Genomic DNA, 26,077 nt, shown 5'->3' with positions numbered 1-26,077 from the left:
CGTGCCTGAAAGGTTGCCATATCAATAATTCTGGAGGTTGGGTGAGCAGCAGAATGAAAGCTTCTGCAAAAAACACCATTGTTTTTCCTTGACCTTGATGGAGTGGTTACCTCTTACTGTGATTTTTAAATTAATAGTCTTCAGCAATGTGAATTGTAGAAAGAGAGTTGCAATTACATTCCTTTTGTCTAGGTCACAGCAGAACTGTGGAGAATAATTACTTTCATTCATGATGTAGCTGGTGTGGACTGAGCCAAAGTGTGGACTAGCTAGTGTGGTCTAGCACCAAAGCAGCACACCATTTATAAATCTATGAGCTGTGAAAGGTTCATCACGTGGCAGAGGGCAGATGTTGGATTAAAAACCTGAGTTAAAAAAAAGAGTGAGCAATAGCTTTTTTTAGTGGTCCAAGATAAGGTAACATGATGGATATCTATCAGGATCCTGGGCCTCTACATTTGGTTGCTTCTTGTTTCAACTCAGTCTACACCAGTCTTTTGATCATCTGTTATAGATGGTTGCCATTGGGTTTATTTTCCATGGAGTTTCATTTGCAATGTGCCTGAAAGGTTGCCATATCAATAATTCTGGAGGTTGGGTGAGCAGCAGAGATGAAAGCTTCTGCAAAAAACACCATTGTTTTTCCTTGACCTTGATGGAGTGGTTACCTCTTACTGTGATTTTTAAATTAATAGTCTTCAGCAATGTGAATTGTAGAAAGAGAGTTGCAATTACATTCCTTTTGTCTAGGTCACAGCAGAACTGTGGAGAATAATTACTTTCATTCATGATGTAGCTGGTGTGGACTGAGCCAAAGTGTGGACTAGCTAGTGTGGACTAGCACCAAAGCAGCACACCATTTATAAATCTGTGAGCTGTGAAAGGTTCATCACATGGCAGAGGGCAGATGTTGGACTAAAAACCTGAGTAAAAAAAAAGAGTGAGCAATAGCTTTCTTTATTGGTCCAAGATAAGGTAACATGATGGATATCTATCAGGATCCTGGGTACATTAATAGGCTTTAATGGCAGTGATAAGCCTCGGGTGGCCCTGGCCTCCTGCCCAGTGGCCCCTGGAGCTTCAGTCCCTGCCTGAGCTACACTGCAGGATGCTGAGCACCAAAGCAGCACACCATTTATAAATCTATGAGCTGTGAAAGGTTCATCACGTGGCAGAGGGCAGATGTTGGATTAAAAACCTGAGTTAAAAAAAAGAGTGAGCAATAGCTTTTTTTATTGGTCCAAGATAAGGTAACATGATGGATATCTATCAGGATCCTGGGTACATTAATAGACTTTAATGGCAGTGATAAGCCTCGGGTGGCCCTGGCCTCCTGCCCAGCGGCCCTGGAGCTTCAGTCCCTGCCTGAGCTACACTGCAGGATGCTGCTCTTCCAGTCTTCCTTCCAGAGAAGTCTTCCTTCCAGTCCTTCCAGAGAGTCAGGACTGGACGCAACACTGTTCACATATTTGTACTCTAATACATAGATCTGTAAATTTTAGTTATACCATAGTATGATATGCTAGACTTGGTATAATTGTTGAATAAGCAGTGTCTTTGTTAAATCAGAAAGTAATAAAGGTGGAGTTTTGGATTTTTATTTTTTTTTAACTTGTCAGAGGGTGTTTTGCATGTACTGGGGAACAAGTACGGATCTGCCACACAAATGGATATCTATCCATTTTTTCTTGTGTCTTAGTACAGCTGTTGGCTTGGCAAAGAAAGTGTCTTGTCTTGAATGAAGCACAAAATGTACTTGATGGGAAAAAAAAAAAAGGAGGTGAAATTGAGAAAAATCAATGACAGTTGCCAGGGAGCTTTTTGTCTGAATGTACCAAAGAGTATTGGCTCAAATTATGTATAAACAGGTTTAATTAGGAGAGACCTTCCATTGAAAATATTATTTGTCCTATAAATGATATAAAGTATAAATAAAGCTGCATTTCTGCTTTCCTTACAGTGTAGGCAGGTTGTATGTGGCTGTGTGAGCAGCACAGAAATGCACACAAAGTACAAAGCACGCAAAGTACAAAGAACTGTAGAAAAAAAATACTTATTGCCTGAGAGCTTAGAAAATAAAGAGACACTCTTTTTAGAAATAGCATACGTAGCTCAAAAGTTAAAGTACAGTATTTATTATAGTCTGACTTCTTTTAGCAAATTCTGAAATGGTGAAATTTGTGATGGCTCTTGTTGCCTCTGGAGTACAGTATTTATTATAGTCTGACTTCTTTTAGCAAATTCTGAAATGGTGAAATTTGTGATGGCTCTTGTTGCCTTTGGATTAATTATTAATTACTTGAGTTGAATTTATGGAAAGTATGAACTGGTAAAGCGTATTTTACCTTATAATTTAATCACTTCCAGTAATATGACAAATTTGAAATAATTGAGACTGCTATCTGGGTTAAAGCCTGAATAGTTTATTGAGAATATTTTTTTTTTAAATAACAGCTTAAGCCAAATACAAATTAAGCTCTTAATTAAAAAAAAAATGGTTAAAGCCTGAATAGTTTATTGAGAATATATTTTTTTTAAATAACAGCTTAAGCTAAATACAAATTAAGTTCTTAATTAAAAAAAAAAAAAAACATTAATATTTTATTATTACATTGACTTTGGAAAAATAATAAGTCACTGTGTTACAGTTTACTTAATTTCTGAATGGGAAAATATTCTTTGCAGAGAACATTATGTCTCTGTAATATTTAGAATACCTTGCAAATTTTCACTTTATCTGAGATTTAGCAGTTCTTTCATTCTTTTTTTTTCACTTAATATAATTGAATATTTGTTGAATGTTGTACAGTTTTAAAATGTTCTGTAGGTCTAAGCAATTTTCCTTCTTTAGGAAGTACTTGCAGAGCGTATCATATGTATGATGAATCACAGGTTCAAGTAAACAAGGTTCTGGACTTTCATTCCTCTATTTCATTTCTAAACTATTTCATTCCTCAATAGGGCATTTGTCAAATGCCTTTATTGCATGCATTCTGTGATACAGTGGTTTTTCCCCAAAGAGGCTGGAGTAGCCTCTGGACTTGACAGTTTCAGAACAAGAGAAAAGAAGTTACATGTGTTTAAAGAGAAAAGAAGTTACATGTGTTTGAATAGTTTTTTTCCTTGGAATGTTTTAGGCATAGTGTTTGGCTAATAAGATGGATCTACACAAAGGCAAGTGTAAGGTACTGCACCTGGGGAGGAATAACCCCATGCACCAATACAGGTTGGGGGCTGACCTGCTGGAGAGCAGGTCTGAGAAGCAAGACTTGGGAGTCCTGGTGGACAACAGGGTGACCGTGAGCCAGCAACGTGCCCTCATGGCTAACAAGGCCAATGGCATTCTGAGGTGCATCAGGAGGAGTGTGAGCAGCAGGTCAAGGTTGGTCATCCCCGCCTCTACTCTGCCCTGGGGAGACCTCATTTGGAGTACTGTGTCCAGTTCTGGGCTCCCCAGTTCAAGAAGGACTGGGAACTGCTGGAGAGGGTACAGCAGAGGACTACAAAGATGGTTAGGGGGCTGGAGCATCTTTCTTATGAGGAAAGGCTGACAGACTTGGGTCTTTTTAGTCTGGAGAAGACTGAAGGGGGATCTTATCAATGCCTATAAACACTTAAAGGGTGGGTGTCAAGAGGATGAGGCCAGTCTTTTTTTCAGTGGTGCCCAGTGACAGGACAAGAGGAAATGGGCACAAACTTGAACATAGGAGGTTCCGTCTAAACATGAGGAAGAACTTCTTTGCTTTGAGGGTGGCAGAGCCCTGGAAGAGGCTGCCCAGGGAGGCGGTGGAGTCTCCATCCCTGGAGACGTTCAAAACCCACCTGGACACATTCCTGTGCAACCTGCTCTAGGTGAACCTGCTTTGGCAGGAGGTTGGACTAGATGATCTCCAGAGGTCCCTTCTAACCTCATACCATTCTGTGATTCTTTTGGTTATATGGCAAGAGTATCTTCTTTCAGATGTTGTACATTGAAGGACAGATGAGTTTCCAGTAGATGTTTTAGAGAGTGCCAGCTAACTGTATGGTTTTTAAATTACTGTTCTGATTTTGACCAAATTGCCAGTGTTGTTTGGGGCTTAGCGGCCTTATGAAACTGTAAACTACCTTTTAGACTATTTTTTTCCTTGTTTTGCAAAGGTCATTATGTTTAGAAAGATATTCTTGCAAGTTTAACTTATGCTGCCGGGTACAATTGTAACACCATCAATCATTTCATAGAAATTTCTCTTGGTTTCTGGTGTTTAAAGTTGAAGTTCAATTTGTAATATGTTGGCAGTGAGTTGCTGGTGAATAGAGCCATGGATTGGGTTGGTTTTAGCTTCGCTTTGCAAAATAAATTAGTGTTTATAAACATTCTTTTCTTCCAAGATAGGTGAGACATTTTTAAATTTACTGTGAAACTGCATTTCATACTCTAAATTCAGAAAGGCACAATACTTGAGTTCTGATGAGTTTGAGTATAATTAAATCTGTTCAAAGTACCCCTGTGAATAACCTTCTCGATTAATCATCCCATTGTCTGCTGACAGCAAATGCATTTAAGAGGTAGGTTACTTGCAGACTAGACCAGGATTACTATTCTGCCAGTGTGTTTTTCATTCTTCATATGAGTGTCTGTCTTTCCAAACCATGTGGGCTAAATCTTGATTTTTACTTATGTTGTCAGACCTTTCATGAATTCAACTGTGAATGTAGGTTGTTTGCTTGAAATCAGGTGGGCTGCACCTTGCTTATTTGGTTGTGGATATACAAAAGCTGATAGAAGCAAATTTTTATTTCCTTGTAGGACAATTTGGGTGATAGCTCACCCTTCCTTTGGTTTCCTCTTGTCTTCCAGCTCCAGGTTAAGATTTAAAGGAGTAAGATTTAATTAAGGTCCTTTTCTTTGCTTGTGTGCTCCTGGGGCCTTCACCTTCTCCATCAGCCTGAAGATTTTGTTTCTGCAGGGTCACGAGAGAGCAGAGAATCAGTGCATGCAGAGTGGTATATTTAAGACTAATGGCAACTTCCTATGGTTTTTCTGCTTTTTGGTGCTGCATTGTCATGTGCATGGATCACTGCCTAAACACACAGAGGTGAAGCTGGTGTGGGAGATCAAGACTGTCCAGAGTCAGGGGTGTAGTTTTTAGATGAAGCATGTGACTGTGGTGTTCTGGGTCTGCATGAGCTACCTCTGCCTCTGGGAGGAGAGGTAAAGCAAATCCCGGATTTGTTAGTGTCAAGTGGCTTGGGATCTGCTGATGTGAAGACTCACCAGTTTCTTTTACCATATCATGAAATCATACAGAACCAATTTAGAATTCTCTTTTTGTAAAAAGAAAATGGTTGCAGGCAGGATGAGAACGCTATTGCCTTGTTCTGCCTGCAGCTGGCCTTGAATTTGTTCTGCTTCAGAGGACACAACAAGTTCCCCCTTCTCTCAGTTTGATAAAAATGGCACCTGAACATTTGATTGAGCAGCATCAAGATATATTTCTAATAAGTAAATTTGATTACGGTATGATGCTGAGACTCTTACTTCATAGATTCTGAACTTAAATGCGGTAAGGATATAGAGCTGTCTGTTGGCTTTAGCATCTCAGGAGGATGGTCCTTGATATTGAGTTTTTTAGTCAGTGTAATCCTAGATCATCAGTGACATTTCAGGGCATTGCTTTTTTATTTCCCCCCTCCCCCCATATGTGACATTAATGCAGTTTTAAGTTGAGTGCAGAACAACTCCAAATAAAGAGGAGTAACAAAAAGTGATAGTAGGAAAAAGCAATTTGAATTGAAGAAGCAATACTTCAATTTAGATGTAGTCCTTTGGGTTACTCTTGCAGAAAGCTGAACCCAGACCTCATACAGCAGTGATCAAATTACGAACTTGCAGTTTGTAATTTTAATTTATTAATCTAATTGGAAGGCTAGAAACTTTTACATTTTTTATTCTTCCCGCTCTCCAGTCTCTCAAAACTTGTGTAGGTCTCTGGAAGAAAGCAAACGTGCCAGACTTGCACAAGAGTGTTTATAAACTGCATGCTACTAATATTTAAGCAAAATTTAAGAGTTGAAAAGCAGGAAAGTTGCGTTCACACTTGCTTACTCGCAAGAGGATGAACTGTAGAGTAGGCCTTGAGAGGACTTTATTCCAGAGTGGTGTTTGCGATTTCTGAAGCATGAATCCTTGTCTTCCAGCAGTTGTCTTTATCAGGAAAAAGCACAGAGACATTTTAGACATTTGTCTGAAGTATTTAATATGAAGTTGTGGTAGTCTCCATTTTATTACATCCTTAGTTGGAGCCTAATTCAGCAAATTTGTCAGTATGAGTTGTCGCTTGGAAACAAATTATGCTGATGCGGCCTACATCCAAGGGGAGAAAATGTCTGTTGGTCAGCACGTCTCTCCAGTGCTGCTCCTGAATCGATTCCTACACAGGACTTGCTTTTTGAATCTTTTTATGTTCTTATCTCTAAAGTAGTTTAGCTTGGATAGCTTGGGTACCTTAGGCTTGGGTACCTTTTTCTAAGATGCAGAATTGACTTTAGACGTTTTTGTTTTTCGTTAATCCTCTGAAAGTTTGAATCTATTATTCTATGAACTCCTGTAATAGCGTTAGTAAACAAGGAAATTACTGCTTGTTTGCACACTTAATTACCCTGTGTGGCAAATTAGAATGTTTTTAAATCTGCTTTGAAAAAAATTAAAACTGACTTTTGATGCTTTTGTTAAATATGGGCTTACTAGTTGATTTTTTTTTTTGATGCAATTTTTTAAGCCTTTCTATTCTATGCTTTCTTGAGTATTCTCTTAATGACCAACAGGTGTTTGTGTGCTGAAGTCCTGTAATGGCTTGGCAATATCTTTGTGACAATACAAGAATGAATTGCATACATTTTACTCTATAGACTTTGCTTTCAGATTAGCTGGAGAAGATGTAAGGTCGCCTGGAGCGTTTGTTACCAGACAGTGGCAAGAGCATGAAATAGATTAACTGTTGGCATCTTCAGTATTTATGAGCTCATTGTGCATCATTGCTAATGGTTTAGGGCAAAATAATCCCAAATGTAATGGGTTCTTTATTTTGTTTTTGACTTTCTTAATAACAGTTATATATTCCTTAACACATGCAAATAGTTGTTGCTGGCGTTTTACAAGGTAGAAATGGAAGGTAACTTTGCCTTTTCATCATGGCAATTTAATTGGTACCCAAACTTTTGCTTTTGGAGGGGGGTGTGTTTGTTTGGGTTTTTTGCTATTATTATGCATTTTTTTTACTAATCTAATGAAAATTATATGGGTAACTCTCCTTTTTTTGGAGTTGCAGAGTGAGTGAAGCTGACAGAAAAACTTTTTGATTACCTGTTGCTTCAGTTGGAAACTTTAAAAATAATCTTAAAAAATGCATAAAGGTTTGCAAGCTACTGATGTCTTAAAGTCGTAAAAAAGATACATGAACCTAAAATGGTCATTTTAAATGAGAATGGCAGAAGCAATTTTCTTCACATTTTATGCTTAGGAGATTTGTCCAAAATTGTTTTTTGCTTTTCTCATAGTCAGTGAGGACACACTAGTTCTTCAGCTCTGAAAGAAATGAGAAAGTAACACACCATGTTCCAGTAAGGTGCATCCAGCTGCTGTCCTGGCAGCATGTGATTAATTGGATGTTTCCTGCACAATGTATTTCCATCACGACAGCTTTGTAGACAACATGGGCACTTCTCACTATTTTTTACAGCAGTGTCAGCTGTGTGCCGTGTTTAATCCAACCATGACTTCTTTACCCTTGGCTGACTAGTGAAGAGTCCTGTTTGACAAAATTTATTTGCTGTTTCAATTGTGTAGTCACGTTGGCAGGTCAGGTCTGGGACCTAAAGAAACTATATTAAATTTATTTTGTGGTAGTGCTTATGCTCCATCAGGGGGGTTCGTATTCAGCTAGGTGCTGCAGAAACCAAACTGGGTGGAAAGGTGCTGAGCAGGTGAAAAGGTGGTGCACAACCAGTGGATGTGACAGGCAAATGGGTGAGGAAGGAGATGTGAAGGAGGATGACTGTGTTTTGCATTTGTGATGGGGTTTGGGTTTTTTTGTTGTTGCAGATGACTCTTTTCTGTTGTGCTTAATGAGGTGTTGGAAGGTTTAAAAAAGTTGGCTGGAACTTTCACTGCTTGTGCAAGGAAATACAAGAAAACACATTAAGTTATTGGCAAACAGTGCACTGATTCATCTGTTCAGCATATGAAAATGACATTTTTTTGGTCATTAGTCCTTTTCTAACTGTTTTCACATGAAGTGCGTTTTGCGGGTAGCACCAGTCTAGAACCAGGTAGTTTTAAGAGAAGGCAAAAATTGGAGGGTGTTAACACAAGGGGTGTTGGACACTCCTGGTTCTCAGTGAAAATGAGTGGGATTGATGTGTAGGGAAGGCAGCATTCGTGGCTGCACGGAGCCAACCCGTCGCGTTGACGTTGTACCCACCCCAGTACCCTGAGGCATACTGGAGTGACAAGAGCAGGTTGTCCTTCTGCCTTTTCTGTATGGAACCAGGACTTCAGTCTGACAACTTTCAAGAGGGCAGCTTTCAGAAGTATTGAAATTATTCTTTACGAGGAGATATGTTTAGCTAATATAGTTACAATGTTACTGCAGCATCAGAAAAAGAAATTATGTTCCTGTAATGAGAGCTCTTTGGATATTGATTTATCATGAAAATGAAGATGTTAAAGAACTGGTTTGCAATGTGTAACTTGTGAAATATCTGATTGGTATTTCTCTTTTGTAGAACCAAACTGAAGAACCATGAATATGAAACTTTAGATCAGTTGGAGGCTGATCTGAACTTGATGTTTGAAAATGCCAAGCGCTACAACGTTCCCAATTCTGCCATCTATAAGAGAGTACTGAAAATGCAGCAGGTTATGCAGGTGTGTGTAGTAGGACAATCAAAAGATATAAGTTCACATTGAATTTATTTCCCTAATGAATGTTTTTCCAAAATAATTTTTAAGTAGACTTGTATTTGGAGTAGTATTTTCTTGCTTAGGGGGAAGTATGGTAAGGAAGAGCATCATAGGGTGATTTTTCTTCAGCACACCTGTTGCCTTCTGTGATTTCTTTTTATCAGTTTTATTCTTTACTAAGACTCTTCACCCAACTAAGTTGTCAGAAAATTGATGTTGTGGGTTTTTTTTAAGGTTTGCAGGTAATTGGAGGATGCTAAAACACTTCAAATTTCATGAAGAGTTCCGGCCAAGTACTGCAGTCTGAAATGACTTTGTTTTCAATTTGAGTCCTCAAAATTTTTTCTGAAAGTTGGAAAGAATTATTCTGCTATTTTATGTTGGCCAACTTGTATAAAATAAATCACTGAAAATATTTTGATAATGGTTTAGTCTCAAAACCCATGGTTGCATCTGATCTGTTATGATGTTTAAGATTGTTCTGAAAATGTCCAGCGGTGAGTTTGGCTTCAGGTTTTTCTTCTTTTTTTCAGGCAAAGAAGAAAGAGCTCGCTAGGAGAGATGACATTGAGGATGGGGACAGTATGATTTCTTCTGCTACATCGGATACTGGAAGCTCAAAAAGGAAGAGGTATTCACTTCTGTAGTTCTTGCAGACCATGACAGTCCTACATCTTTTATTTGTTTAAGAGAGTATTAAGCCATGGTTTTTAGCATTTGTGTAAGAATTTGTAGTTCTGAAACTTAACCTAATTAAATGTTTGTTCTAATTAATTCAAAATTATTTGCTGACTATTTTCCTTTTTTGGCCTATTAGTTGGTCTAATGAATGTTTTTCCAAAATAATTTTTAACTACACTTGTATTTGCAGTAGTATTTTCTTGCTTAGGGGAAGTATGGGAAGGAAGAGCATCATAGGGTGATTTTTTCTTCAGCACACCTGTTGCCTTCTGTGATTTCTTTTTATCACTTTTATTCTTTACTATGACTCTTCACCCAACTAAGTTGTAAGAAAATTGATGTTGTGGGGTTTTTTTAAGGTTTGCAGGTAATTGGAGGATGCTAAAATACTTCAAATTTCATGAAGAGTTCCAGCCAAGTACTGCAGTCTGAAATGACTGTTTTCAATTTGAGTCCTCAAAATTTTTTCTGAAAGTTGGAAAGAATTATTCTGCTATTTTATGTTGGCCAACTTGTATAAAATAAATCACTGAAAATATTTTGATAATGGTTTAGTCTCAAAACCCATGGTTGCATCTGATCTGTTATTTGAGTCCTCAAAATTTTTTCTGAAAGTTGAAAAGAATTATTCTGCTGTTTTGTCGGCCAACTTATATTAAATAAATAACTGGAAATATTTTGATAATGGTTTAGTTTCAAAACCCATGGTTGCATCTGATCTGTTCTGATGTTTAAGATTGTTCTGAAAATGTCCAGCGGTGAGTTTGGCTTCAGGTTTTTCTTCTTTTTTTCAGGCAAAGAAGAAAGAGCTCGCTAGGAGAGATGACATTGAGGATGGGGACAGTATGATTTCTTCTGCTACATCGGATACTGGAAGCTCAAAAAGGAAGAGGTATTCACTTCTGTAGTTCTTGCAGACCATGACAGTCCTACATCTTTTATTTGTTTAAGAGAGTATTAAGCCATGGTTTTTAGCATTTGTGTAAGAATTTGTAGTTCTGAAACTTAACCTAATTAAATGTTTGTTCTAATTAATTCAAAATTATTTGCTGACTATTTTCCTTTTTTGGCCTATTGGCACTTGTCAACATAACTACAGTAAGTAGCATGGACACTGTAGTTGTACTGAATTGGGTAATTTTGTCAGTGGATTTCAGGTATTTTATTTGTGTGTTGGGTTTTTTTAGCCTGATGTGTGGACTGTCTTCACAGGTTGTTATCAGTTATAGCTTCTTTTCTACTACTCCAATATATGACTATTTATGTAGTTTAGGTAGCAATTTCAGAATATAATTAAAATAAATACTTTGGTTTTTAGTTTTTTGAAAGTTTATAATATAACTCTACAAATATTTTTATTTGGTGAAGTGTCCTGGCATAAATATTTTCATTTTCCATGACCTGAACTGCACTTGAGGAGTTCTCATCATTAATGTTTGAAGATTGTCTCTCTCCCTTCTGAATTTGCACTCTTCGGTTAACTTACCTGGCAGCAGCTGGGCTGAAGAGAATATTTGAGAAATAGATAAATGGAGTACAATAGGTAGATTGTTCTAGATACTGTAACGTAAACAAAATTCACAATGATTTAAGATATACTTTTTTAGTGAGCAATAATGATGGTTTATGGAAATTATCCTTTAACAGTGATAGCTGTTGTGTAATTAATATTAGTGATGTATTTCACTCCAACAAGTGATAGTTTCTCTAGTCTACCTCATGGCATCATTTGAAATAATATTGTCAGAAGTTGGAACTTACTGCAATAGTAACAACTGCCAGTGTCAAACTGTAATTCAGCATCTTTGGTGTTGCTGATGACCTTCAGCTTCCTATATTTTTAGTTCTTTGTTTTTTCAAAGTGACAGCAGTTGGTGGGGGAGGAAGGGAGTGTAATAGAGCAACAGCAAAGATTCACTGAAGAGCAATCAAGAAAGTGCAGCAATGTACAGTCATAAAAACATCTCCAGAGAGAAGATGTTATCATGGATTTAGGAGGTGGAACAGCCTAGGGATGTGAGGGAGAAGTAGTGGAGCAGTAAGACAGACCATAGTACCAAATGAAGATCAGGAAGGAGCAAATTGCAAACATTGCTAGTTTTGTGATCTTCAAGTTCAAGGAGAACTACTAACCTAATCAAGCGAGTCAAACTGTCATCAGTGTCCTTTTCACCCTACGGTGCCTTTGATCACCTTGTGCAAGAGAACACTGAAACGCTTAAAAGGAAAAAATCTGTCAGGCCTTGTCATCTAAGAACAGTAAAAGAGAAGAAGTTGTGTTCATAGGTAAGGGAAATAATTTTATTTTCTTCATGTCTGAAGAGAACCTGAAAATACTTTTGATGTTGTCAGTTCAGTGGTTGTTACCCATTTTACTTGCTGAATGATAGGAAGTAAAAGAAGAGTGTAGATGCTGCTGACAGCAAAAGTGAAGCACTGAGGGGAATTCCAAAATGTTGCTGAAAATTAAACCAATAACCAGGCAAAATTCATCCCATTGGGAAAATAATAGTGACAGAGAAGAAAGTTGTTTGGATGTCCCCATTTATGTATGAGATGCATGACCTGAATCTTGAGTATTGGCAGGCCTTTATTTCTGCTTTGGTTTTGCTTTACCTACTTTCATTGAACTAAATGCTAAAACTTGGAAATGTGTTAAAATGCGGAATTTGGAAGCATGTCTCTTTTCTGGCATTGCTCCTTTTGACTTTTGCCTTTTGAAAACTAGTTATTTGTTCTGTGCTGTAGAACACTGAAACTCAAGGTGAATGAGAAAAAAACGATATCTTAAAGTTGGTTTCCTGTTTATTTAGCAAACTGCTGGTTATGATACCGTCGTTATTGGCAAATGGGCCTGTGTTTCTAGTACACTCAATGTTGATCTTGTGAGTGTGTTCAGGTGGTTGTGGTTGTTTTCTCATGGTAGAGGATAACGTCATTTTGATGTTAGTGTTGGAAGTGGGGAAAACAGCCCCTGACATTTATGCTTTTCCTTTTTGTTCTTCTTCTTAATCTAACAGTAAGAAGAATATAAGAAAGCAACGAATGAAGATCTTATACAATGCAGTTCTGGAAGCTCGAGAGCCAGGCACAGGCAGACGGCTCTGTGATCTCTTTATGGTTAAGCCATCCAAAAAGGACTATCCAGACTATTATAAAATTATCTTGGAGCCAATGGATTTGAAAATGATAGAACACAACATCCGCAACGATAAGTACCTAGGGGAAGAAGCCATGATTGAAGACATGAAACTCATGTTCCGAAATGCAAGGCATTATAACGAGGAAGGCTCCCAGGTACTGTTTTGAATCTGCAGTCACAGTTACCTCTCTGCTTCTTGGCAGACCTATAAGTTATGTCAGGATGGTTTAGCTTTGATTATTATTCTCATTATTTATGATAAATGTTTGCTGAACTAAAATAGAAATATGACTTTTTCTTTCTGCTGAAGTTTTGAATGCTGTCTTTGTCTGTAGATGCATAAACATGAAATGCAACACACTCCTTTGCAAAGGTTAGACTTTTTTCCTGTGAGCTAAACTTGTTCCTCCACTACAAAGAATGTCAGCTGAATGCTTCCCAGTATATTTTTAAAAAATAAGCTGGTTACTAAATTCTCATTATTCATCCTCAGTTAATCAAGTGAAGGTATTTGCACAGTGAATGGCCATTAATGCATGATTTGGAGCTCAGAACTTCTGAGAAGTGGTATTTTAGCTGGAAAGAAACCAGTTTTGTTTTCATGGAAATGGAGAGCATGGGAAATCAAACTAGAAGACCTGATTGTTTAGCCTATTAAAAGGAATCTGAAAGGAATATGATTCTCACTTTACAAATATATTATAGGGTGTTTCTATATTGTGATGTTTCTCAGCCAACAATCATGATGTTGTGGAACAGAGTGGTGATAAGAAACTTCCAACTATTTCTAATGTGGAAGTTTATCAGCTACTGTACAGGACGCTATGATGAGGTTGCATTCACCAGGGTTGTATTTGAAGACCCAGGAGGACTGTTAGTCCTGTGTACCTTGATGGAATCACAGTAGTTTAAGAGCTCTCTCCTTGCTTAGCAGGATGAATTGATGAGGAAGTTGAGATGATAACTGCATCTTGCCATTTTGTAGTCTTTGGAATAAAAATGCAGCTTAATTGGATAATTTATTCAAGATTTATATCTCCTGATTTAGATCACGTTCATCAGTTCTGCCTACCTGTGTAGGTCTATTGAAGGTATACATTTGAGAAATAAGCCCTTCTTTTAATCAAGTATTTGGTTTTGCATTCAGCTTTTTCAAACTAACATTTAAATGTTTCTTGGGGGCTAGTTCTAAACTAGTCTAAACACAGTAAACCTTGTTTTGTTTTGTTTTTTGATTACTTTACTGATTAATAGGTATACAATGATGCCCATATGCTGGAAAAGATCCTTAAAGAAAAAAGGAAAGAACTGGGGCCCCTAGCTGAAGATGATGATGTTGCATCCCCTAAACTAAAGCTAAGTAAGGCAACCTCGTACATTGCTATGCCTCATTTCAACACTTATGAAAACCCAACAATAGAGATTAACAGATCTTCCTTGTAGAATAGAAGACATTCTCTGCCAATTCACACTGACACGCAAAGTAGAATTATATTTTCAAAATCATGACAGCAATGATGTGTTTGTATGTGCATATAGTAAAATCTAGTTGTTGTGTATCACATTTTCTAAGAAAAGTAACTTAGACTGAAAAAAGAAAACTTAGGAATGGTAGGAATTTCTGGCCTTTAGTCATGTGGTATTATCCAAATGTTAGACGCTGCATTATGGGCTCAGTAACACCTCCTTAACATGTTTAATGTGTGCTACTGGGATTGCTTACAAGTAAGGTGCTTCTCAAACTGAGTAAAGCTCTTAATTCCCTTGGTTAAAAGTCTGGGATTTCCACGGAATGATAAAAGAAATGTGAGTTTTATTTGGAAAATTATTGAAAGCCATGGAAAACACAGAAGTGAAGTTTCCAACAATATCTATTCTTGGAGCTGTTGTCCTTACAAAATGCTCAAACCTTATGTCCCCTTAACATGTGTTCAGAATTTAGCAAACAGAAGGATAAAATTGCACAGAAAGGCTTAAAGTAACTGCACACAGCCCTCTTGAAAATAGAAATGTGCAGCTCTTAGATAAGGCACCTCTGCTACAGAATTCACAGACAGAGTCTATGCAGCACAGAAACAGATTCTAAATGAACCAAAAAGCTTATCTGATTGATAATCCCATGGGGGGCCTTATGTTACATTTTACCTGTGATAGTCCTTTCTAGTTTGGCATAAACCTGTCATAAAGGAATCTGATAATATTTAGAATGTCTAATTTTATTGATAGAAAAAATCCTGTGATGACTGGATTTTTAACGGCTCTAAAGAGAAAGTCATGTAGAGCTGGTAAGATCATACTGAATTTAGGGGAGTTACTAATAACATTGGGTAGGAAAAGATGTTTTCCATGCTTAAGTCTGAAGAGACATTCACCAAGTGGACCACATAGAAACATACGCTTCTGTGTTTAAAAAAAAAATAAATTAAAAAATAATTTATACAATTATGAAAAATAAAAGAAGCTGCAACTTGGAATGGGGCTCCATGTTGTGAGTCTTCTGCTCATACCATAACGTGGTTCTTCAGTAAACAATTCTGCAGTGGAAAGGAAGTGGACAAAGAAGTGTGCAAGCTCTATTTTTGTAATGATTTTTTTTCTTTCTTTTTTATCTTTTTTTTTTTTTTTCTACTTTTTGTCTGCTTAGGTAGAAAAAGTGGCATTTCTCCTAAAAAATCGAAATACATGACTCCAATGCAACAGAAACTGAATGAGGTGTATGAAGCAGTTAAGAATTACACGGATAAACGAGGCAGGCGACTGAGTGCCATCTTTTTGAGGCTGCCCTCTCGGTCTGAACTTCCTGACTATTACGTGACCATTAAAAAGCCTGTTGACATGGAAAAGATCAGAAGTCATATGATGGCAAATAAATACCAGGATATTGATTCCATGGTAGAGGACTTTGTAATGATGTTCAATAACGCTTGCACATATAACGAGCCAGAATCTTTGATTTATAAAGATGCCCTGGTCCTGCATAAAGTTTTGCTTGAAACTCGGAGAGAAATAGAAGGAGATGAGGATTCTCATGTGCCCAATGTCACTTTGCTAATTCAGGAACTTATCCATAACCTTTTTGTATCTGTTATGAGCCACCAGGATGATGAGGGCAGATGCTACAGTGACTCTTTAGCTGAGATTCCTGCTGTTGATCCCAACTTCCCAAATAAACCTCCTCTGACTTTTGATATTATCCGAAAAAACGTTGAAAATAATCGCTACAGAAGATTGGACTTGTTCCAGGAGAATATGTTTGAGGTACTGGAGAGGGCAAGGAGAATGAACAGGTGAGCTATATTTTTCAGGTATCCTTTGTCTTATCACATGAGTTTTGCCCCTTAACATCAGACAGAGGCTGAAGGTTGTTTAGAGTGTTTGCTTTCTTGATAGGGGTCTTTAGAAAACTGATCTCAAAAGCTCTCTGGGGTCTTCAGTGGAATGTATGCTTTCATTGAAGAACAAGGATTGTGCTAACTTTCAAATTGAAAAAAAGAAGAGGAGGAGCTGCTCACTAAGAGCTTGACTAGTGGATTACTCTTTTGGAGCAATCACAGTTGTATGAGTTAGGGTAATATTGTGCAAAAACTATGAACACTTGCAACTTCTCTCAGTGTTTTACTTGAATGAGGTCGAGTACTTGGGGATGTACAAGTGAGAGCTTGACTCTGAAGGAGAGGAGGTAAAAAATGTTATTAAAACATCTTCTAACAGGAGCATGAGTAATTAAAATAAGTCTGTTTTGTTATTAATAATATTAAGCTTTCAGAAGTTAACAGATAAAGGTCCAGTGGCAAGTAGGTTTTGTTCGCAACCAGTTACCTTTGATTCTTCTGGTATTTCAGGACTGGTGAATACAGTAATACTATTTTAGGTAAACTATAATACAAACTGATAGCAGAATACCAGATGGAGCATGACTTGCCAGTGTCTGCTGCTGTTTCTTATGATAAAGCAAAGAAATCTATTGGTAGAGTGAAGCTTTAGTTTTATCACTAAGTGTGGCGAGTGATAGGTATGTGTTTAGGATCCTGTTTGACTCTGCCCTTTTGAATGTATTTTTGTACAGGACTGATTCAGAGATTTACGAGGATGCGGTCGAACTTCAGCAGTTCTTTATTAAAATTCGAGATGAACTTTGTAAGAATGGAGAGATTCTTCTGTCACCTGCTCTCAGCTATACCACCAAGCATCTTCACAACGATGTAGAAAAGGAAAAGAAGGAAAAGCTGCCCAAAGAAATAGAGGAGGATAAGCTCAAAAGAGAGGAGGAGAAGAGAGGTAGCTACTTTTTTTTCATTAATTTTAAATGTATTATTTGAAAAACGTACTTATGCATATGATGTATGCTCTGCTGTTGCTGCAGCTTCACTTGCTGAAGGGGCCTTAGTAATCTGGTTGTGCACCAACAGTCTTGTATTTTAAAGTTATGAGAGATTTATTTTATTTTGATCCTTATCAGACGTGCCAGATAGCTTTAAGAAAGAAATGTAGATACATACTAACCTTATATAAACTCTTTAATCAGACCACATTGGGGAACCAGTAGTCTTATTTCAAGGATATTACAAAATAAAATAATAGGTTTTTACCATAGCTTTCTGCTGATAATAAATTTAGCAATGACTGTTCCAATTGACTTTGTAGTTGTTTCCTTTTTGACAAATACTGGTTTCTTGTTGTGCTGATGGTGTTGTCTATGATCATGCTTTTAACACTGCTAAAGAAATGGTATTTACGTAAGCCTTTTGTGTTTCTTACTTGGTTACTATGAGTGTGAAGAAGAATGGGCTTGCACTCTTCTCTAGGGCAGGGAACATAATGTGAAGGTCCTTTGTGCTTCACAGTTCCTGGCTGTTACTGTCCATATAATCATTGTGGAGCATGTGTAGGGGAAAGAATTAAGCTTTCTAGTTGCTCCTTTCCATAAATGGGAGCAGAGCTGTTAGCTCTTTGTCCTTTAATTGTCTTTCTAACATGGTTCGTTGTCCCACGTAGCACTAATGTCAGGAGCAGTAAAGTCTGGTTGCTTCAACTGGGCTCAGTACTATAAGGGGACAACAGCTGTGATGCCCTTTTTCTGTCTGCCTTTGAGAGCTTGCCTTTTGAAGGCTTCTGAGCCCCGCGCTCTCATTGAGTTCCTCTTCACTTGCTGGGAAGGCTCCATAATACTCAATTGAAGAAGGGAAACCAGCCTTCAGCAACACCAATAGCAGAAAGGTTAGCAGAACAAAACACGCTTCTGAGCCCCGCGCTCTCATTGAGTTCCTCTTCACTTGCTGGGAAGGCTCCATAATACTCAATTGAAGAAGGGAAACCAGCCTTCAGCAACACCAGTAGCAGAAAGGTTAGCAGAACATTGAGAGCTTGCCTTTTGAAGGCTTCTGGGCTCAGCGCTCTCATTGAGTTCCTCTTCACTTACTGGGAAGGCTCAGTAATGCTCAACTGAAGAAGGGAAACCAGCCTTCAGCAACACCAATAGCAGAAAGGTTAGCAGAACAAAACACGCATAAATCCTTCCATGACACTGGAAGTCAGTGACAGAGGGACACATCAGGTATCATGTGGCCCTTCTGCACTCAGCAAAGGGTGAGGGCATTCATATCAGCAATCAGTTAAGGTGGAAAGGTGGCTTTACTAACATCTGTTTTTACCTTCTTGAAATAAGAAGCTGAAAAGAGTGAGGATTCCTCTGGATCAGCTGGGCTGTCAAGCTTGCATCGCACCTACAGCCAGGATTGCAGCTTCAAGAACAGCATGTACCATGTAGGAGATTATGTGTATGTGGAGCCTGCTGAAGCCAACTTGCAGCCTCACATCGTCTGTATTGAGAGGCTGTGGGAAGACTCAGCAGGTAAGGATGTCTTTGCTATGGGAAAACAATATGGCAAAACTTATTACTATTTAAAACTGCCAGTTTGAGATTTTTCTGTGTGGATGTTAGTTATTTTATTTGCAGAAGTGTGTGTGGCCTGGTGAGTATTTTTCTCATTTCTGAGTTGCTTTGTTCCAAAGAATATTAGAAATATAAAGTTCTTTGATCAGCACAGGCTTTTTTGTTGTTCGTCTCTACCTGCTCTCAAATTGTAAATACCCCAGAGAATAAGCTCTTCTAAGTGCAATGAGCTCCTTGTACTTTAGGTGCAGAAGAACACACGGGTTTTTTCTGTGCTGAGAAGCCTGAACCAAAGCTGGGCCTGTTGAACTGCAAATGTTCCACAGAACAACTCGGGTTCTGAACTTGCCTTTGTTAAATTTCAGAATTGAGCTGAAACTTGCCTTTCCTAGGCCAAATCAAGCCATAACAAGTACTATTTTGGTTTTTTTTTCTCAACAGAGTTGCATTCTGTTTGCAGCAGGTACTTCTCTTAAGTGTAAGGAATGCTAGAGATATGACCAGAGTATCAGATAAGCATGGTGTTCTCTCAGCAATCATGGAAACTACCTTGTTGAGAAGTACAGTTGGTTTTAGTGGAGTTAAGCATTTTGGGTGCGCTTTTTTTTTAAAGGAATGGAACAGATGTGTTACAGGGACAGATTAAAAAGACTGTCACACTGAAATTTGGAGAGGATTAATGTAAGGCAGGTTATAATTAAGGTTTGCAAAATCATGAAATGGTTAGATAAGGTGAATGCAGAAATACTATTTAACAAATCCAGCAGTACTAGAGTTAGAGGGCACTCATTAAAACATGTGAAAGTGTTTGGCTTTTTAATACAGTGGTTAGTGAGCCTCCTGGCTTCCCCAGGAGCTTGCGGAGGTATATTGTATCAGCAGGTTCCAAAATGGGTGAGACAAGTCCATGTACAACAGGTCTAAACCAAATAATAAAGGGAATAACCAGCAAAAAATTGCCAGATAAAAGACAATAGCTCTCTAGCACTCCTAATGCAGTAACTGTAGAAGGAGTGGAATGAGTTATGGAGAGTGGCCAAGATCAAATGTGTTCTTCTAATAGTCTGTCCTGCTCAGTCAGTTGAATGCAGTGTATTCGGGTAGCACCATTGGCCAGCTGGGTGTTTTCTATGTTCATTTGTCTGTGATGGATAAAGTGAAACGTATTTTTTATTCTGGTTCAGTCTACAGATTTTCTTTTATTTAGAAAAGCAGTACATATTTGTAACAACCTCCAGAGAGGCTGTGGAATCTCCTCCTCTGGAGATATTCCAAACCCTCCTGGATGCATTCCTGTCCAACCTGCTCTGGGTAAACCTGCTTTAGGAGTTGGAGTAGATGATCTTCAAATACCCGGCCATTCTGTGATTCTGTAACTTCTTTAGAAGTCATTCTTAACAATTTGAATTTGTCATAGCTTTACATGGAAGAAATAGTTCTTAAAAAACTTGAAACCAGCTATTCAAGGTTCTTCAAATAATCAGGTGATTGTTCTGTAGACTTTGAGGCCATTTCAAGGCCTGAAAGTCACGATTTTTATTATTAAGAACTGTTTTCTCCTTTATTTTGCTGAATGTTGGGTTTTAGTGGGGGAAAAGCAATTGACAGGCTTTTTAAGCAACTTAGTTTTCCTTACCTGAAACAGTTATAGAATCTTGTGCTGTTTTAGAACAGTTTACTCTAAATGAGTATGTGGCTGTTGGATTAATCAGTCAATCTAGAGTTGTTTTTTCTTGCTCATGCACTAGAGAATATGCAATTTACATCTTTTTCTTTCTCCCTTCTCTTTTTGTTTCTTTATTATTTTTTTTAAAGGAGAGAAATGGCTCTATGGGTGTTGGTTTTATCGACCAAATGAAACGTTTCATCTTGCAACACGAAAATTCTTGGAGAAAGAAGTTTTTAAAAGTGACTATTACAATAAGGTTCCTGTTAGTAAAATTTTAGGCAAATGTGTGGTCATGTTTGTCAAGGTGAGAGACTATTTAGACTAATTTGTTACTCAAATAATATGTTCACTGCTACTTTCTTGAAGAACTGTAGGCATTCTAACACAGAGACATTCTACTAATATTTAAGTAAAGCAGGACTTGCTCCTGTGTACTGTTTGCATTCTTCATTTGCTTCATGAGATGTATAGTTCATCTTAGTGGTGATGTTTCCTGGTGCTGGTTGGTTTGTAGAATCATATGCTTATTAGATAATTAGTTAGCTGATTTTTTTAGAGCATGTAGTAGAGAAATTGCAGGTAACTTCTTGAAGGTTCCCATAAAAGGATGTAGATACAGGTTTGGAAGAGAGGGAAAATTGAATGGCATGGTAAGAGAATGAAGTCTTTCATCTCTGTCTCAAGTTTGATTCCACATCATCCTTGTGCTGAGGATTTTTGGCTTGTTTGCAACATAGCCATCTTTGCCAGTTTTTTGTGTGTTTGTATGGAACAAAGTGCTACATCTGCTGAGCACATGAATGGGTATCATGGTCACATATCAATGAGCATGGATTTTACTCCTTCCCCCCAAACTTGGTGGTTGTGTCTTCTTTCCAAGTCAAAGCTCAGAAATCTTGTAAAGGTAGTTTTAGGCTGCAGATCTTGTACATGTTAATGTACCACTTTGGTAAACGAATGAAACCAAACTTTTGTTACATTATAAACTGTACCGAATTTAGCCTCTTCTCTAAGCGTGGGATTACTTGTTTTTTGCTTTTAATTTTGAGTATAATTTGGATGTCAAACTGGAAGAAAAGAACTCAGCAGAAAGGCATTATTAGTCTAAAAGTGTTTCTGATAGAAGCATAGGAAAAATCAGGAAGCATGAGAGGGTGTTCACTGTGCGTGTTGCTGGAAGATTTTATATTTTTTCTTCAATCTGCAGGAATATTTTAAATTGTGTCCTGAAAACTTCAGAGATGAGGATGTCTATGTCTGTGAGTCACGTTACTCTGCAAAGACAAAATCTTTTAAAAAGATTAAACTGTGGACTATGCCTGTAAGCTCTGTAAGATTTGTCCCACGAGATGTGCCCCTGCCTGTGGTCCGTGTTGCTTCTGTGTTTGCTAATACAGACAAAGTGGATGAGGAGAAAAATGCTGAAACATTGGAGGACAGTAAGGTGGGAGAAAGTATCCTTCATCTTGAAAAGGTATGTGAGATAACACATGGAACATCGGTTTTGTTTGACAGATAAAGAATGACAAAATGTGAGCCCTCATGACTTCAGTTTCACAGCATCCAGACACAATAAAACATAATAAATATAATGTTTCTGTTATCAATTGTTACACACATTTGTAAGTAAATACAAAAAATATAAACAAACTAAACAGAAAATATACTTTGTACATGCTTGCTAGATTTTACAAATGCTTTCTTGTGATCATGTGAAGGGGTTTGAGGTTTTTTTTCACTTCTGAAAAGAAAATTACACTTTTGCTGTAAATCTTGCCTTAAGCCTGAAGAATCAGTAGAACTAAAAGTCTAATTGTAGTTCATAGCAATGGTGAAGTGGTTTATTATGTAGCATTTCAGTAAAATAGTCAGTAGCTAGGCAGCAGTAAGCAATACGTTATTATGTAGCATTTCAGTAAAATAGTCAGTAGCTAGGCAGCAGTAAACAATAGTAAATACATTACAAACAGCAGAATATTATGGTTGATAACTGAACGGTTTATTGTCGAAATGCTTAAAAATATTTCTCTCCAACATACTGGGTAAAATTTTTTATTGTGTTTAGAGTCATAAAAGCAATGAATTTAAATAATTTAATTGAATTAAATTTATCTAAAATAAATCCAGAGCCATAAAAAGAGAAACATAGAGTCACATAATATTCTGCTGTTTGTAATGTATTTATGGTTGATAACTGAGCGGTTTATTGTCGAAATGCTTAAAAATATTTCTCTCCAACATACTGGGTAAAATTTTTTATTGTGTTTAGAGTCATAAAAGCAATGAATTTAAATAATTTAATTGAATTAAATTTATCTAAAATAAATCCAGAGCCATAAAAAGAGAAACATAGAGTCATAAAATAAATGCCCTTTACATTGAGTTCTCTAAGAGAACCTCAGAACACAATACCCAGCATGCTCATTGTCAGCTTTAATCAGACACTTAGTATGTATCATTGTATCTGTTCACATCATGACAAAGGAATGAATTAATTCTGCCAAGAGAACGAAAACTTGTAAGGCCTTTTCCTACCACACCTTGGGGAGATAACTTGTGTTTTCATTGGCTTTCTGAAATCCTGGACTAAAAGGTTAAATGAGGGACAATGTGAGTTTTGACTAAAACGTAAAAATTAAGTAGGGCAAATGGTATGAATTTGCAGGCAATACTTGGAGTGTCCATATCATTGTATATGAGAGTTGAATCATTAAATTTCTGTGTATGTTAAGTTGGTCATATACTCAAAATTTATAACTTAATGTACTCTTTAAGCATGTTATTCTGCTTTAAAACAAACCATCAAAATAAGCTAAAATGGCTTGGCTTGGCCAGTTTACTTTGAACCAGTGGAACAGAAAAGGACCTGTAAATTCCTGTTCTGGCAAAATTACAGCCTTGTGAAATAGGAAGGCTTGCTACCTACATGGAGGGTAGCTTTGGCTTTTGCTATTTCATTTTTAAATGCCAAGGCCCCTCACTTTCACATGTACAGTTCCGTTTAGTGTTTACCTATTATGGATTATGTAAAGATAGAGCAACATCTTTCACTTCTACCTGGCACCTTTATGTGTTTGGTTTTCCTTCCCCCACAAGTTTCTAAATGCATATTCTTCTGCAGGACAAAGAAGATGTTCCAGTAGAAATGTCCAATGGAGAACCTGGTTGCCATTACTTTGAACAGCTCTGCTACAATGACATGTGGCTTAAGGTTGGGGACTGTGTCTTCATAAAATCCCATGGGTTAGTGCGACCTCGGGTAGGAAGGTAGGTGCAACTTCTTTATTTGCAATTTGTGACTATAAAAATAACTTGGAAAAAAAGGACATGCTTGTTGCAAGAAAGTGTAAAAGAGGATTGGAAAAAATCTTGTGGATGAAGCTAATGTTACAAGCTCTTAAAAGACTGAGGTAGACATTTGCCTGCCTAATAAAAAGGTGGTAAGGGTTGTACAGTTGGAATAGGCTGTTCTTCTATACTCATTTTTTAGCGACAATCCTCCTGAACAGCCTAGTGCATCCAGCTGTCTCGTTTAGGAGGGGTGGCCTTTCGTTTATGTCAGTGGTTTGGTTTTTTTTCCAGAATTGAAAAGATGTGGGTACGAGATGGAGCTGCATATTTCTTTGGTCCAATCTTTATACATCCTGAAGAAACTGAACATGAACCAACTAAAATGTTCTACAAGAAGGAAGTGTTTTTGAGTAACTTGGAGGAGACCTGTCCGATGACTTGCATTTTGGGTAATTATTAATAACTTAAAATCCATTCTTTCTTTTTCTATACAATCTGAAGTGATTTATAGCTATGTGTAGGCTTGATTCCAAGTACAATTTTTTCAATTGAGTGAGGGAGGAGAGATTATTCAGTCCATTTCTAGTATGCATTCCTGTCTTTGGGATCTGTAGTGAGAACTTTTACTATAAGGAAGCTTTTTTACAATAAGGGAATTACACATATGATATCAAAGTGAACGTTATCTGCAGCCAGAGAACAGAAAAGTCCATTCTTCTCGCTTATTAATGTAATTATTCCAGTATGTGTTACCTGGAAAGTTGGTAAACCTGGAAACCTGGAAAGGGGTTTGAAATTTGGTTTGTTGCATAAGATGATGATTATGTACTTTGTTTTGTAGTTATGATGCTGTGCTAAATATAGTTAACTGACTAGCAATCATGGGGGTTTGTTATTTTTCAGGTTTTCTTGTAGTTTAAAAAAATCAAGAGGCTGCATGAGGTTCATCTAGGTTTCTTGTGAGTGGCATTATTTAATAGGGATGTCAACTGGTATATTTTCTGTAGTTGGGCCAAATACCAGGAATCTTCAAAACTTTACTTCCAGACTGGCAAAAACTTGAGTTTCCATGTTTTTTGTAAAACGCCTGCAAGTGTGGCTGCCTTCTTACCCAGCTTTTTCATTTCTGCAGGGAAGTGTGCTGTTCTGTCATTCAAAGACTTCCTCTCCTGCAGACCAACAGAAATCTCTGAAAATGATGTTTTTCTCTGTGAGAGCCGCTACAATGAAAGCGACAAACAAATGAAGAAATTTAAAGGGCTGAAGAGGTTTTCACTCTCTGCAAAAGTTGTAGATGATGAAATATACTATTTTAGGTAAAGATGTGATGGGAATGTGAGGGTCACCTGAGCATTCTTTTGTGTTGTGGTGGATTGATGCTGGTGGGCAGCTAAGCCCCAACCCAGCCACTCGCTCACTCCCCCACAGCAGGATCAGGGAGAGAACTGAAAGGGCAAAAGGAATTAAAACTCACGGGTCAAGATGCAGACAGTTTAATAAGAGAAGCAAAGCTGCACATGCAAATGAAGTGAAATAAGGCATTAATTCACTACTTTCCATCATGAGGCAGATGTTTAGCTGTTTCCTGGAAAGCAGAGCCTCAGCACATGTAATGGTTACTTGGAAAGACAAATGCTTTAACCCCAAATGTCCCCCCTTCTTCCTCCTTTCCCCCAGCTTTTATCGCTGAGCATGATGTCATATTGTGTGGAATATCCCTTTGGTAAGTTTGGGTCAGCTCTCCTGGTTGTCTCCCCTCCCAGCTTCTTGCCCAACCCCGGCCTGTTTGCTGGGGGGGCAGAGTGGGGAAAAGAAAAGGCCTTAATGATGTGCCAACACTCTTCAGCAATAACTACAGCATCGATGTGTTATCAGCACTGTCATGGTCACTGATCCAAAGCACAGCGCCTTACGGGCTACTGTGCAGAAAATTAACTCCAGCCCAGCCAAACGCACTACGTATATAAAAGTCATAGTTATAGGAGGAGATTAATTTTGACTAATCACACTTTTGGAAAGAAGTCCAGATAACATCAGTCTTTTCATGGTTTTAATACCGGTGGATGTTCTCTTTTTCTTCTCCTGACTTTAGTAAAAATCGTTACATGATCAGATTGGTAAATTCTTTTGGATGTCATTAAAATACTTAAGTTGTCATTATGGGTAACAAATGTTCCATTTCGTGAATATTGATATTAATAAATATACTAAGTTCTAACTTAAGTAAAAAGTAAAATCCAAGGAATATGTGGTGTTCTATTGCAAACTGAAGTGTTTGCTGCATTGAAATCCCCTTCTAACTCACAAAAAATAAAAAAAACCCAACCTGTGATTGACATGAGACACTGTCCATGGACACCAAATGATTTCTGCTCAGTGTTCTGAAAGGAAGCACAAGCACGTCCTGAGTCACCATTGTTTCCATATTGTTCAATGATAAAGGAAGAGACGTTGGTT

At 37.7% G+C, this 26,077-nt stretch overlaps 1 protein-coding gene across 2 annotated transcripts in view; it reads left to right on the top strand.

Moving 5' to 3' along the window:
• PBRM1 (polybromo 1) overlaps window positions 1–26,077 on the top strand; it is a 65,406-nt gene that overhangs the window by 19,447 nt on the left and 19,882 nt on the right. For both annotated transcript variants that reach the window (XM_014959425.1, XM_014959424.1), the window contains exons 13-24: window positions 8,767–8,908; window positions 9,478–9,575; window positions 12,646–12,922; window positions 14,022–14,127; window positions 15,412–16,054; window positions 16,834–17,045; window positions 18,433–18,618; window positions 20,476–20,633; window positions 21,537–21,803; window positions 23,451–23,596; window positions 23,912–24,069; window positions 24,753–24,936. In XM_014959425.1, coding sequence (XP_014814911.1) covers window positions 8,767–8,908; window positions 9,478–9,575; window positions 12,646–12,922; window positions 14,022–14,127; window positions 15,412–16,054; window positions 16,834–17,045; window positions 18,433–18,618; window positions 20,476–20,633; window positions 21,537–21,803; window positions 23,451–23,596; window positions 23,912–24,069; window positions 24,753–24,936 — 2,577 coding nt within the window. The remainder of the gene's footprint in view (window positions 1–8,766; window positions 8,909–9,477; window positions 9,576–12,645; window positions 12,923–14,021; window positions 14,128–15,411; window positions 16,055–16,833; window positions 17,046–18,432; window positions 18,619–20,475; window positions 20,634–21,536; window positions 21,804–23,450; window positions 23,597–23,911; window positions 24,070–24,752; window positions 24,937–26,077) is intronic.

Source organism: Calidris pugnax, unplaced genomic scaffold (genome assembly GCF_001431845.1).
Source record: "Calidris pugnax isolate Ruff unplaced genomic scaffold, ASM143184v1 scaffold407, whole genome shotgun sequence".
Taxonomy (NCBI): Eukaryota; Metazoa; Chordata; class Aves; order Charadriiformes; family Scolopacidae; genus Calidris; species Calidris pugnax.
This window is presented reverse-complemented; position numbering and strand designations above follow the sequence as displayed.